Below are 14,924 nucleotides of genomic sequence, written 5' to 3' on the forward strand. Positions count from 1 at the left end.
GAGGGGCCTAGGGAGAGGGAGAGAGAGAGTCTCAAGCAGATTCTGTGCTAAGCATGGAGCCCAACGTAGGGCTCAATCTCACCACCCTGAGATAGCAACCTGAGCGGGAATCAAGAGTCAGGCACTTAAGCAACTGAGCCACCCAGGCACCCCCATGGTATATCTTCTTTGAATAAATGTCTGTTTGGATCCTCTTTCCATTTTTTTTTTAAAGATTTTATTTATTGGGGCGCCTGGGTGGCTCAGTGGGTTAAAGCCTCTGCCTTTGGCTCGGGTCATGATCCCGGAGTCCTGGGATCGAGCCCCACATCGGGCTCTCCGCTCAGCGGGGAGCCTGCCTCCTCCTCTCTCTCTGCCTGCCTCTCTGCCTACTTGTGATCTGTCTGTCAAATAAATTAAAAAAAAATAAAAATAAATCTTAAAAAAAAAAAGATTTTATTTATTTATTTATTTGACAGAGACACGGAGAGAGCAGGAACACAAGCAGGGGGAGTGGGAGAGAGAGAAGCAGGCTTCCTGCTGAGCAGGGAGCCCGATGTGGGGCTCGATCCCAGAACCCTGGAATCATGACCTGACCTGAAGGCAGACGCTTAACGACTGAGCCACCCAGGTGACCCCTCTTCCCATTTTTAAATTGGATTGTGTCTTTTTATTGTTGAGTTTTAAGAGTTCTTTTTTTTTTTTAAGATTTTTTTTTTTAAAGATTTTATTTATTTACTTGACAGAGAGAGATCACAAGTAGGCAGAGAGGCAGGCAGAGAGAACAGGGGAAGCAGGCTCCCTTCTGAGCAGAGAGCCCGACGTGGGGCTCGATCGCAGGACCCTGAGATCATGACCTGAGCTAAAGGCAGAGACTTAACCCACTGAGCGACCCAGGCGCCCCAAAATTCTATTTTTAAGTAATCTCTACATCCAGGTGGGGCTCAAACTTAAAACCCCAAGATTGAGAGTTGCATGTTCTACCAACTGAGCAAGCCAGGCACTCCAAGAGTTCTTTATATATTCTATATACAAGTGCCTTATCAGATACATGATTTACAAGTATTTTCTTTTGTTCTCTGGCTTGTCTATACACATTTTTGACTGTGTCCTTGGAAGCATAAAAGTTTTTATTATTTATTTATTTAATTAAATAATTTATTTGACAGAGATAGACACAGCAAGAGAGGGAACACAAGCAGGGGGAGTGGGAGAGGGAGAAGCAGGCTTCCCGCTGAGCAGAAGCCCGATGTGGGGCTTCATCCTGGGACCCTGGGATCATGGCCTAAGCAGAAGGCACATGCTTAATGACTGAGCCACCCATGTGCCCCGTAAAATTTGTAATTTTTTTTAAGATTTTATTTATTTATTTAACAGGGAGATAGAGAGAGAGCACAAGTAGGCAGAGCAGCAGGCAGAGGGAGGGGGAGAAGCAGGCCTCCCGCTGAGCAGGGAGCCCAATGCGGGGCTCAATCCCAGGACCCCGGGATCATGACCTGAGCCAAAGGTAGATGGTCAACTGACTGAGCCACATAGGCACCCCCAAATTTGTAATTTTGATTAACTCCTTTTTATTTTTCCTTTCATTGCTTGGGCTTTTGGTGCATTATCTAAGAGTTCAGGAACAAATTTAAAGTCATAAAGACTTTAGTCCTCTGTTTTCTTCTAAGAGTTTTCTAGTTTTGGCTCTTGCATTTAAGTCTTTGATCCATAAGTTAATTTTCATATATGGGATAAAGTAGGGGTTGAACTTTTCCTTCTTTCTTTCTTTTTTTTTAAATTTATTTATTAGAGAGAGAGAGAGAGAGAGACAGAGCATGAGAAGAAGGGGGGTCAGAGGGAGAAGCAGACTCCCTGCCAAGCAGGAAGCCTGATGCGAGACTCGATCCAGGGACTCCAGTATCGATCTTTCTTTCTTTCTCATGTGCTATCCAGCTGTCTCAGCACCATTTCTTTTTTTTTTTTAATTGTGTTATGTTAGTCACCATAAAATACATCATTAGTTTTTGATGTGGTGTTCCAAGATTCATGGTTTATATACAATACCCAGCAGCACCATTTCTTGAAAAAAAATTCTTTCCCTTTATGAAACATCAGTTGACCATGGATGTATGGGTTCATTTTTTTGTCTTGGTTCTATTCAATTGATTCTCTTGTCTGTTCTCCCATTAGTATCACAGTGTCCTGATTACTATTGTTTTATAGTAATTTTGAAATGGGTTGTGCAAATATCCCAAATTTTTCTTTTTCTTTTTCTTTAAGATTTTATTTATTTATTTGACAGACAGAGATCACAAGTAGGCAGAGAAGCAGGCAGAGAGAGAGAAAAGGAAGCAGACTCCCCGCCGAGCAGAGAACCTGACTTGGGGCTCGATCCCAGGACCCTGGGATCATGACCTGAGCCAAAGGCAGAGGCTTTAACCCTCTGAGCCACCCAGGCACCCCTCAAATTTTTCTTTTTCAAGATTGTTTAACCTTTTTTTTTTTAAGATTTTATTTATGTATTTGACAGACAGAGATCACAAGTAGGCAGAGAGGCAGGCAGAGAGAGAGAGAGAGGGTTAGCAGGCTCCCTGCTGGGCAGAGAGCCCGATGTAGGGCTCAATCCCAGGACCCTGGGATCATGACATGAGCCAAAGGCAGAGGCTTTAACCCACTGAGCCACCCATGTGGCCCCTTTTTCAAGATTGTTTTGGATATTCTAGGTCCCTTACAGTTTCACGTTAATTTTAGGATTAGCTAGTAAATTACTACAAAGAAGACACCAGGGATTCTGATAGGTTTGTGTTGAACCTATCGATCAGTTTGGAGATTGCTGTGGATCTCCTGATCCATGAACATGGTATGTTTTCCATTTACTTAGATCTTAATTTTTTTAAAGATTTCATTTATTTGAGAGAGAGGGAGAGACAGGGAGAGGAGCAGGAGGAGAAGGACAAGCAAACTCATGCTGAACACAGAGCCAGATGCAGGGCTCGATCTCATGACCCTGAGATCATGACCTGAGCTGAAATCAAGAGTCTAACGCTTAACTGACTGAGCCATCCAGGTGCCCCTTTAATTTTAAGATCTTTAATTTTTTAAAAAGATTTTATATATTTATTTGACAGAGGGACAGCAAGAGAGGGAACACAAGTAAGGGGAGTGGGAGAGGGAGAAGCAGGCTTCCAGCTGAACAGAGAGCCCAACATGGGGCTTCATCCCAGGACTCTGGGACCACGACCTGAGCTGAAGGCAGATGCTTAACGACTGAGCCACCCAGGCGCCCCTAGATTTTTAATATTTTAAACAATGTATCCTAGTCTTAAGCATGTAAGATTTACACTTCATTTGTTATATCTATTCCTAAGTATGTTACCCTTTCTACTGTTGTTGCACATGGAATTGTTTTCTTAATTTCATTTTTGGATCATACAACTCTATTTTTTTTTTGAAGACTTTATTTATTTGTTTGACAGAGAAAGAGATCACAAGTAGACAGAGAGGCAGGCAGAGAGAAAGGGAGAAACAGGCTCCCTGCTGAGCAGAAAGCCCAATGTGGGGCTCGATCCCATGACCTGAGCTGAAGGCAGAGGCTTAACCCACTGAGCCACCCAGGCACCCCACCTTTGTATTTTTAATGCTTGGGTTTTTATCCATGCTTTGTTCCCCACACACTAGCCTGAGCAGTTCTTATGACTGTAGGATTGTTCCAGTGTCTGGGAATTCAGGGATGAACTATGACACTAAAACGTGGGTTCCTTGAGGCAGAGACTGGTCTCCCGGTTCCCTGCAGTGAGCGTAATCAGTGTGACTTCATGCCTTTGGCTTTGTTTCAGGGTTTCTTGGAGGAGACCTGCCTCTTTTATGGACATTACACCATTGATGGAGTGAAATTTCAGAACTTCACCTATGATCTGCCCCTGGCTTATTTATTAAGCACAATTGCCTACCTGGCCCTGAGCCTTCTTTGGATAGTGAAAAGGTAAAATTTATCAGGCCATTGTGTTCTTTTGGAATTACCGTTGATGGTTAAATTTATTGGTGGTCTGTGGACCCTGGGAGCCATTGCCCAAGGGATGAGCAGAGTCCAGAGTCCCATTCCAGGGATATGGGGAAAAAAAGTTTCTGAGTATGTTGTAGGCCGAGGAGACCTGGAGGTAACAGAGGCAAGATTTGGTAGCTGGAACAGCGGCCAAATCATTATTGCACACATTTGCCAGCACTGTAAGGTAACCTTATCTCTGATCTAGTATGGTTGCTAATCAGGTCTCTTTTGGGTTGTAAGTGGCAGAAATCCAACTCTGACAAACTGGGTAAAAGGGAATTGAGAGAACCAAGGAAGGGAGGAAACTCCAAATTACAGGCAGGATAAGGATATGGTTATGTCTTCCAAACAACCAAAAGCAAGGGTTCCTTCATCTCTGGTGATTCTCCTGGTGGTGGCTTTCTTTCTTTCTTTCTTTCTTTTTTTTTAAGATTTTATTTATTTATTTGACACAGAGAGAGAGAGATCACAAGTAGGCAGAGAGGCAGGCAGAGGGGGGGGGGAGCAGGCTCCCCACTGAGCAGAGAGCCCAACTCGGGGCTCTATCCCAGAACCCTGAGACCATGAGACCATGACCAGAGCCGAAGGCAGAGGCTTAACCCACTGAGCCACCCAGGCGTCCCTGGTGGTGGCTTTCTTATGTGGACTCCCAAGGTCACAGGTTCAGAAGTCCTTTTGAAGAGGCTTTTGGCTCTTCACTCAGATACCCAACTCTGACCCTTCGACTAAAGGCAGTGGGTCCAGATGGTATGAGAACCTCGCATTTTCCACGGTAGACAGGTGCTTCAGTGGGAGATGCCAGTTCCCAAGAAATGAATAGCAAGGAATATTAATTAAAATTTTAAAATTTTAATTTAAATTTTAGTTAGTTAAATGAATTAAAATTACAAAGGGTGCAACAGTGTGGCATCTGACCTGAACAGGTGCTTGCTCTCTAAATATTTGGTTATTTTACGATTTACGTCATCGATTCATTCATTCATAGTGTTCGTATTACAGTCCAGGCATTCCAGATATAAATGTGGCAAGACCACCCATGTACCTGCCCTCAAGGAATTTAAAATGTAGTCAGGCTAAGGGGCTACAAGCAGTAAACCCGTAATAATTGCCAGTTAGGGTCATTGCCAAGAAGAAAGTAGATTAAGTAGACTAAGCTGAAGTGGGGTCAGAACTTTAGAGGGCGCGGTGAGGAATCTTTGGAAGGGATGTTTGAGCTTAAACCTGAATGATGAGAAAGAAGCAGCCGTGGGAAGAGGCATGGGAAGAACTGTCTGAGGAGTTCTTAGAGGGGTCCTGTAAGTACAAAGGCCCTGTGGCCAGAGAAGTTTGTGAGTTTATAGAAAGGAAAAAAAGCCATGGTAGTCACAGCAGCATGGCAGTACGGGAGGAAGGATGGCATAGTGCAGGATCTCTAGGCTGTGGTCAAGAGTTTGGATTTTATTCCAACTATGAGAGAAGCCCTTGGATAGATGAAAGGAGATTTTTTTTCACAATGAGGTACCTGATTAGCTGCCCCATATAAGTGGCATGGTCCAAAACGTGTCCCCGTGAAAATGAGTGGAAGACACAGCCATGTGTAACCTTTTTATGTTGCCAGCAAAGCCAGTCCACAGGTCCATGTTTCACTGTTGTTCTTCTAAGAAGGGTCATCGTGTTTTGGGGTCAGGTCGGTGGAAGGATTCAAAATCAACCTGATCCGGAGCGAGGAGCACTTCCAGAGTTACTGCAACAAGATCTTTGCCGGCTGGGACTTCTGCATCACCAACCGCAGCATGGCGGACCTGAAGCACAGTAGCCTGCGGTATGAGCTCCGAGTGAGTGCTGCTGGGTTTTCTCTCAGCTGGTTCCTTGCCAGTGAAGTCATGCCTGGGAAAGCTGTGGGGGTTGCACCTGGCAGAGAGCCTGGGTGAGGGCCGAGCTCTCTTTAGTGCTTAGCAAGTTGCCCTTGTGTCATCTTCCAGAATTTTCCATGGAGAACCACCTCCTGGGTTTGATCACCTTCACCGAAGCATGGAGCTAGTGGACTGGGGATGGGAGGGGAGCCGGGCACATGAGGGTGGGTGGGAGGGGATGGTGTCTGCCCTCCTTCCCCACCACCTTCTAGTGTTATTTTTCCACCTGATGAGAACCTGTCATGCATCACTTACACCAGGAAAAACAGAACTAGCCAAGGTGGAGTGGGGAGAATACAAAAAAGTACAAGAGAATTTCCAGATTCTTAAGGGGAGAAAGAGGAGCAAATAGTATCTTGAACAAACCCACCAAAAAATAGGAGGAGGGGATGATCATAACAAAAGCATAATAAAGTGAGATGAAAGGGATCAAATCAAATGTGTAATTTGTTTAAAGGAATGACACATACTACAGTTAAGTAGTGCCAGGAATAGGTTTTGCTTCTGTGTTCACAGTTACTGTGAAGTCTAAGTGCAATCTTTTTTTTTTTTTTTTAAAGATTTTATTTATTGGAAAGAGAGAGGACATAAGTAGGGGCGGGGGCAGAGGGAGAGGGAGAAGCAGACTCCCTGCTGAGCAGGAAGCCCTACATGAGGCTAGATCTCGGGACCCTGGGGTCCTGACCTGAGTCGAAGGCAGATGCTCAACCGACTGAGCCACCCAGGTGCCCCTAACTGCAAGTCATAGATAGGAGGTTCTACCTTGACTTAGGCCTTAGTAAACATGAAAGCTGGTTGGGCTTGGTCTGGGAATATATCTGGGCAGACGTGAACGTTTAAAGAAGGTCTTAAAGGGGGATGGATGGACTATGACGATGAAGTCCAGGTTCTAGCCCTGAATATCCCTTTACCTCGTGCTCACAGATGAGTTTTCTTTGGCCCTCAGGCAGATCTCGAGGAAGAAAGAATTCGGCAGAAGATAGCAGAAAGGACGTCAGAAGAGACCATACGGATTTATTCTCTGAGACTGTTTTTGAACTGTATTGTACTAGCCGTTTTAGCCGCATGCTTTTACGCAATCTATAGAGCGACAATATTCTCACAAGAGCACATGAAAAAAGTGAGTACTCTGTGAAAGTCAGTTTAACTGTTACCCTGGTTGGACATTAGGTGTGCCAAGTGCATTACCAGCCTCTGACGTAGAGACCATCATCATTTCTGTTTTATACGTGAGGATCTAAGTTTGACTGTTAAGGCAGAGAACTGAAAATCAGAAGTAACCAATTTCTACTTTTTTTTTTTTTTGAAGATTTTATTTATTTATTTGAGAGAGAGAGATAGCAAGAGAGAGAGAGAGCGTGAGCAGGGGGGAGAGAGAGAAACAGGCTCCCCGCTGAGCAGGGCGCCCGAGGAGGGGCTCAATCCCATACCCTGGGATCACAACCTGAGCCGAAGGCACACCCTTTAACCCACTGAGCCATCCAGGAGCCCCCAATTTCCACTTTTAATAAAAATATAAGACCATCCAAAAAGAGTGTTTGGAATTCCTCCTAGAATCCACAATATTCAAATTCAGGTTTGCCTACCTAGATTTACTCCTCGACTCCACTAACTGACTAGCTGCAGCCCCTGTTTACCTAAAATAGCAGTGGTTTTAAAAATGCATCTTGGTCTGGTGGCTTTGATTCATGAAATCAATCATTGGAGGAGGGGGCCCAGGTTCCTTCCATCTTGTGGCTCTGCCATCCTTAGGGTATGCCCTCTTCTGTGTGGTACAAGATAGTTCAGCATGTCCACATTCTAGCCAATGGGAAGGATGGGGAGGTATACCCTTTTCTTAAAGGGAAAGACCTCTTAAGTGCTTGCACTCAAAACATCTACTAACATCCGTTTGGCCAGAATTTAGTCAGATAGCTGTAACTCACTCTAAGAGAGGCCAGGAAATTCTAGTTTTTTCCCCAGGTAGCTGTGTATGTGGCCAAATAGTCTAGTACTCTGAGAGAATGGCTAGTCCAAATCAATAACTACTATGGCCTTGAAAATACTTTAAATTACCCATTAATATAGACTGTATGAATTTTTTTTTTATACTTGACCTTAATTCATCCAGTAGAGCTAATTTTTCTTTCTCTGGTACTAGAGCATGATTCCTCTATTCGAACATCCAAAAAAGGAAATGTCTTATGTTTATTTGTATTTTTATTTAATTTTTTAATTTTTTAAAAGATTTTATTTATTTATTTGACAGAGAGAGAAAGATCACAAGTAGACAGAGAGAGAGTGGGAAGCAGGCTACCCACTGAGCAAAGAGCCTGATGCGGGCCTCGATCCCAGGACCCTGAGATCATGACCTGAGCCGAAGGCAGAGGCTCAACTTGAGCCACTCAGGCACCCCCCCTCCTTTTTTTTTTTTTACAGAGAGAGAGTGAGGGACAAAGGAAGAAGGAGAGAGAGAATCCCAAGCAGGCTCCATGCTCAGTGCGTAGCCAGACATGGGGCTTGATCTCACGACCTTGAGATCATGCCTTGAGCCAAAATCAAGAGTCAGACACTTAAGCCACTGAGTGACCCAAGGACCCCAGAAAATGGCTTATGTTTAGGGGCCATGCTGAATGACATATATGTTTCGTTTGTTATTTAAATATATATATAGCAGAGTTCTTTTTTTCTCTTCCGGTTCTATTGACATAGTTGACATATAACATAAGATGTATAGCATAATGACTTGACGTCCATGTAGTTAGTTCTTTCAGGGTCATTTCATATGTGATGCAACTTCCCTTTGTTATCTTCATAGGAAATTGACAAGATGGTTTTTGGAGAGAACCTTTTGATATTGTACCTGCCTTCTATTGTGATCACGCTGGCCAATTTTATCACCCCAATGATCTTTGCCAAGATCATCCACTATGAGGATTATTCTCCAGGCTTTGAGATCCGGCTGACAATCCTTAGGTAATGCCTAGACATGCCAAGCAGGTCACCGCTTGCCCATGGCAGACCTTGTTAATCACTTGCGGCCCCTTTTCCTGCTGACCCAAGAACCCTCGACAACCTTCAGACAGCCCACATGAATGAATCAGAGTTTGCCCATGCAGTGAAATCTCTTTGACTTAAGCATGTACTCAGCGGTATTATATTTTTGGTTCACGTATTAGCACAGTGACAGCTGAGGGCGTAAGGTGGGGCCCTGGGATTGCTCAGAAGATGTTAGGAATGACAGTATACCAGCAGGGAAATGAGGAAATGAGACAGCAAAGGGAAGGCAGCTGATAAAACGTATCTTCTTGGGGCTGTTGGCAGCCGGGGCTCGGCCCTACTAGGAAACTGGGTGTTTGGGTGGGATATAGATTAGTGGGTTCCTACCCACCAAGGTGTCTGTCCTGTACTTCATAAGGGTGGCCGGCTTCTGGAGGCATCAACTCCCCATGCTCCCACCTTGCTAGCCCCCGTGCATGGGCCTTGGGAGGAGAGGGGAGGAGACTTACAAGTGCTTACACCAGGAACCTGGGGCATCTGCTGGCTTAGTAAGGGCTGAGAAAGTTGCCAGGTCACTGACTGGGTGTGCTGTAGCTGACTGCTTATAATTTGTTGTACTGTCTCTTCTCACTCTAAATAAACACTCAGTTTCTTAAAGAGAAAAAAAGAGGGGCACCTGGGTGGCTCAGTTGTTAAGTGTCTGCCTTCAGCTCAGGTCATGATCCCGGTGTCCTGGGATCGAGCCCTGTGTTGGGCTCCCTGCTCAGCAGGAAGCCTGCTTCTCCCTCTCCCACTCCCCCTGCTTGTGTTCCCTCTCTCACTGTCTCTCTCTCTCTCTCTCTCTCTCTCTGTCAAATAAATAAATAAATAAAATCTTGACAAAAAAAAAAAAAAGGAAAAGAAAGAAAGGACAGCTGTAAAGCAGGGTCTAGGGAGCTAACACAAGTAAGTTTAAGGGGACCAGCTGGGGACTGTGTGAAATAGAGCGTTTCATGCCTCAGATGGCATTTGCATTTTTTTAAAAAAACTTTTTATTTTGGAAAATCTCAAACAGAAACGGAACGTATAATAAGCCTCCATATGCCCATCACTTAGTTTTGATCATTACCAACCATTTGCTGATCTTGTTTCATCTGTCCCCGCCCCCAACTTTAGCTGGATTATTTTAAGCAAATCTTTTTTCACCTTTTTCTCCCCCGCTTAACAGACCAGCATCACACCTCATAAAATTAAGTCAGTTCCCAATGAAGTTGCAAATGACTTTCCAGGATTAGTTGGTTCAAAGCAGGATCCAGACAAAGGCCACAGGCTACGTTTGGTTGTTATGTCTCTTAAGCCCCCTTTACTCTTTTAAGAACCCCTACCCCTTTCATTAGGCCATGGATTTGTGGAAGAAACGAGCATTTGTCCTGTAGCATGTCCCCTCGTGTGGATTTAATTCATTGTTTCTTTGTGTTCTGCGTTCTGTTGCCCACAGTTGCTATAAACTACCGTGTAGATTCTGACTTTTAATTCGATTCCATCTTTAGTTATGGGCCCCTCCTGAGTGGTGCTGGTGCTCCTGAGTGGTGCTCCCCAGACCCTGCTGGAATTCGAGCAGGAGGGACAGGATATCAGGTGGTGCTACGTAAGGAGAATAGTGAGCAGATGTGTGGCTTTGCTTTTCCCCCCACTTTTTCAAATTTAATTTTTTTTTTTTACAACCAAACAATAGAAAAGCATCTTTCAAAAAAGTTAGCCCACTCTGCCCTCCTGTCTCGAATCCCACTTCCCCAGGGAGCCCTCATCTGTGGGGTTTCTGGTGTTTACTCACACATTTTGTGTTCTTTTAGAAACAAGATCTTATGTAAGTGACACTCCATAACATGATTTTCCCCCTTCTCAGTCTATCAGATGTCACTCAAAGCTCACACTTAAAAGATTCCGTTAGTTCCCTTCAGCAATGGGTCATGTTCTGTAGTGTGGTTGTAACATCATGGGTTCAGGAATTCCCAGCTTTCTGATCCTTTTTTCCCTTGCCGTTTAAAAAAAAATTGTAGCAAAATACATACATAACAAAATTTACCATTTTAGACATTTTAAAAAAGATTTTATTTTTACGTAATCTCCTCACCCAGTGTGTGACTAGAACTCACAATCTTGAGATCACATGCTACCCTGAGTGTGCCACCGAGGTGCCCCATTGTAGACACTTAAAAAAAATATTTAGGGTGGGGCGCCTGGGTGGCTCAGTGGGTTAAAGCCTCTGCCTTCGGCTCAGGTCATGATCCCAGGGTCCTGGGATCGAGCCCCACATCGGGCTCTCTGCTCGGCGGGGAGCCTGCTTCCCCTTCTCTCTCTGCCTGCCTCTCTGCCTACTTGTGATTTCTGTCTGTCAAATAAAAAAAAAAAAAAAAAAAAAAAGTAAAAATATTTAGGGTGTCTGAGTGTCTGCTTTCCACTCAGCTCACGATCCCAGTCCTGGGATCCAGCCTTGTGTTGGACTTCTTGCTCAATGGAGAGCCTGCTTCTCCCTCTCCCTCAGCCTGCTGCTTCTCTCTCTCAAAAAAATAAAATCTTTAAAAAAAAAATAAATTGTTAATTAATTAATTAATTAATAGAGCGTGCACAAGCAGGGGGAGGAGCAGAGGGAGAAGGAGGGAGAGAATCTCAAGCAGACTCCATGCTGAGCATGGAGCATGATGTGGGGCTCCATCCCAGGACCCTGAGATCATGGCCTGAGCCAAAATCAACAGACACTTAACCGACTAAACCACCCAGGTGCCCCTAGATGTTTGTAAGTGTACAGTCCTGCGGCATTAAGTACATTCCCCAAGCTGTGCCACCAGGGCTGCTATCCATTTCTAGAACGTTCTCAGAATCCCTAACAGAAACTCTCTGATTATTTGTGGGTTTGGTTTGAAGGTTTTCTGCTCTCTAGCCTCAGTTCCAAGGAGCCAGCCTGCTCTGAGGCCTCTTCTCATCCCCTCCCCTCCCTCTCTTACTCCCTGGCCCCCACAGGTGTGTCTTTATGCGGCTGGCTACCATCTGTGTGCTGGTGTTCACCCTGGGCTCCAAGATTACATCCTGTGATAACTACTCCTGTGAGCTGTGTGGCTACAACCAGAAACTCTACCCGGTGAGCCTGCAGGGATGGGGTGTTCTGTAGGGGGGTGGTAATCAGTGGGGAGTGACAGGCTCAAAGTCAAGAGAACAGCCCTCAAAGCTATGGGTTTGAATCCCAGCTGATCCGTGCTGTGTAGCCGAGTCTCACACAGCAGGCACTTCTTCCTTTTTTTTTTTTTTAAAGGATTTTATTTTTATTTATTTGTCAGAGAGAGAGAGAGAGAGAGCGAGAGAGCACGCACAGGCAGGCAAAGTGGCAGGCGGAGGCAGAGGGAGAAGCAGGCTCCCTGCCGAGCAAGGAGCCCAATGTGAGACTCGATCCCGGGGCATTGGGATCATAACCCGAGCCGAAGGCAGCCGCTTAACTGACTGAGCTACCCAGGCGTCCCAAGCAGGCACTTCTATAGCTTGAACACCAGAGTGTGTGCTGGATCTCTGAGGAGCGTCAGCTGTTGGCCTCTAGAGGCAGCAGAATCTAAAGGTGGACAGGACTATTGGAAGGAGTGTGAGACCTGGCTTTCTCTGCCCCCGTTGTGCCTCATTTTCTCTTGATCTCTTTGGTTTCAGTGCTGGGAGACCCAGGTTGGGCAGGAAATGTACAAGCTGATGATCTTTGACCTCATCATCATCTTGGCTGTGACCCTTTTTGTGGATTTTCCCAGAAAGTAAGTGTGGGGGATACCCCTCTGATTTCCGCCTACCCCTCCCAGTCCCTTCCATATGCCCAGTGGAGGCTCCCATCACAGCTGCTCTTCAGCTCACAGAAATCACTTACAGCCATCCAAAGACTTACAGTTGCCTCTAGGCCATTGACCCCATAGTCCGTTAGGTGCCCCCTTGAAAGGCAGCAGGAACCAAAATGACTCTGCTTTCAATGGAGTTGGCTTCTGGCCATCAGCACAGCTACTGTCAGGGGAGACCCTCCAGGTTCACGCCCAGCACTGCCACTTGCTGGTCATGTGACCTTGGGCAAGTTATTTAAGCTTCATGCCTATTTTCCCACCTGTGAAATGGGGTAGTAGCCCTAGCCGCTTCTCGGCACAGTTGTGAGAAAATGAAGACAAGTGCTGAGCGCTCAACAGAGTCTTAACTGTCGCTATCATGATTATTGTTACCATATTGTCATTGCATTATTATAATTATTGACATCTCCGTGAGCCTTAGGTGAAACTGTTTACTTAACCACTTTTTTACCCAGATGTACAAATTATCCAGGCATGTCTGTAGTCCAGTAAGCCCTTAAAAATAAACTTTAAAAAAAGAAACTCTCCTTTTATTTTTATTTTTCTATTGTTTTAAAATTTTTTCATTTTAGAGAGAGAGAGAGAATATGCACACAAGCAGGGGAGGGGCAGAGGTAGAGGAAGAGAATCTCAAGCAGATGCCCCACTGAGCATAGAGCAGATGTGGGGCTTGATCTCATGACTCTGAGATCATGATCTGAGCCAAAACCAAGAATTGGATGCTTAGCTGACTGCACCACCCAGGCTACTCTATTTTCATTTATTTTTAAATTTTTTTAGAGAGAGAGAAAGAGAGAGAGGAGGTGGTGAGAGGAGGGGCAGAGGGAGAGAGAGAATCTTAAGCAGGCTCTGCACCCAGCATGGAGCCGGACACAGGGCTTGATCTCACAAGCCTGAGATCATGACCTGAGCCAAAATCAAGAGTCAGGATCTTAACTGACTTAACCTCAAAACTCTCCTTTTAAAAGATCTATGCAAATATGACATGAGTGTACACTTACTGAAAAACGTTAAATATTTAGAATAAATGCAGAAATTAAAAACAGAGGTCTGGAGAATAGTGAGACTTCTCTTTTGTTACCATCCCCTAGCTCCCCACTCCCACCTCATTTCTCAGAGGTGGCCATTGTTAACACTTTGGGGTAGATCCGGCAGTCCTTAAAAATAAAAACATTTACAGAACTACCTATGTAAATAAAAACACACAGTCTTGCTGGGAGTGTTCTTTTTCCCCCTGATAAGTAGGATCAAAGTGCATCCCCACTGGTCTGTAGCTTTGCCCCTCCCTTGGACACACAAAATATGAACAACTTTCCATATCACGACACATGGATTTTCCTCATTTGTTTTAAGGACTATATAATACGAGTCCATGCCTTATAATTTGTCAGTGTAGCCCCTACTGATGGGCATTTAGGTTGTCTCCAGTGTTTTTGCTGATATGTGCCACTCTACAGTGAGCAACTCTGTGTGTGTTAATCTCGGGCCCCTGGTCCTAGGGTTTCTGTAAGAAGCATGTAGGATTCCAGGAAGTGGCAAGCTAGGTGATAGGGTTCTCATAAGCCATTTTCTGTGTGAACGCACGTTACTTTTTGGCCTGAGTGGCAAACGAGCACAGCGACTGCCCGTGTCATCCACTGTCACCACAACCTGGTGAAGTAGGTTGGGTTAAAATTCCCTCACATGCCAGATGAGGGAAACGAACCTCATCTAACTCATTTGGCTGCTAAGCTGGAGGTTCTGAGATTCAGACTCTGGTCTTAATGATTCCAGAGTTCACTGTATTCTGCCTCTTCTAGACATGCGACTAACCAATTTCCATGAGAAATGTGTGTAGAAACAGCCCTGATGGGGTAGACGTGGTTCTGTGGTCGTGGCAGGCACTGGCAGTCCAGGTGACAAATTGTCCCTTTGTTTCCAGGCTCCTGGTGACCTACTGTTCTTCTTGGAAGCTGATTCAGTGCTGGGGACAACAGGAATTTGCCATTCCAGATAACGTCCTGGGGATTGTCTATGGGCAAACCATTTGCTGGATTGGAGCCTTTTTCTCACCTCTTCTCCCTGCCATTGCAACCTTGAAGTTCATTATCATCTTTTATGTGAAAGAGGTAAGGAGAGCAGGGGTGGGGGGAGCTCATATTCTGAATGCCTCGCAAGGCATTCAGCAGGTCGTGTGTCTACAGCCCACACACATCCCAT

The 14,924-nt window shown here is 45.1% G+C and overlaps 1 protein-coding gene across 1 annotated transcript in view; it reads left to right on the forward strand.

The window, feature by feature from the left end:
* Positions 1–14,924, forward strand: part of TMC7 (transmembrane channel like 7) — a 55,703-nt gene that overhangs the window by 27,186 nt on the left and 13,593 nt on the right. Inside the window, exons 6-12 of the mRNA XM_080830485.1 lie at positions 3,798–3,943; positions 5,673–5,820; positions 6,845–7,018; positions 8,696–8,853; positions 11,878–11,995; positions 12,550–12,647; positions 14,647–14,833. Coding sequence (XP_080686611.1) covers positions 3,798–3,943; positions 5,673–5,820; positions 6,845–7,018; positions 8,696–8,853; positions 11,878–11,995; positions 12,550–12,647; positions 14,647–14,833 — 1,029 coding nt within the window. The remainder of the gene's footprint in view (positions 1–3,797; positions 3,944–5,672; positions 5,821–6,844; positions 7,019–8,695; positions 8,854–11,877; positions 11,996–12,549; positions 12,648–14,646; positions 14,834–14,924) is intronic.

This window comes from Martes martes (assembly GCF_963455335.1).
Source record: "Martes martes genome assembly, chromosome: 18".
In the NCBI taxonomy this organism is placed as follows: Eukaryota; Metazoa; Chordata; class Mammalia; order Carnivora; family Mustelidae; genus Martes; species Martes martes.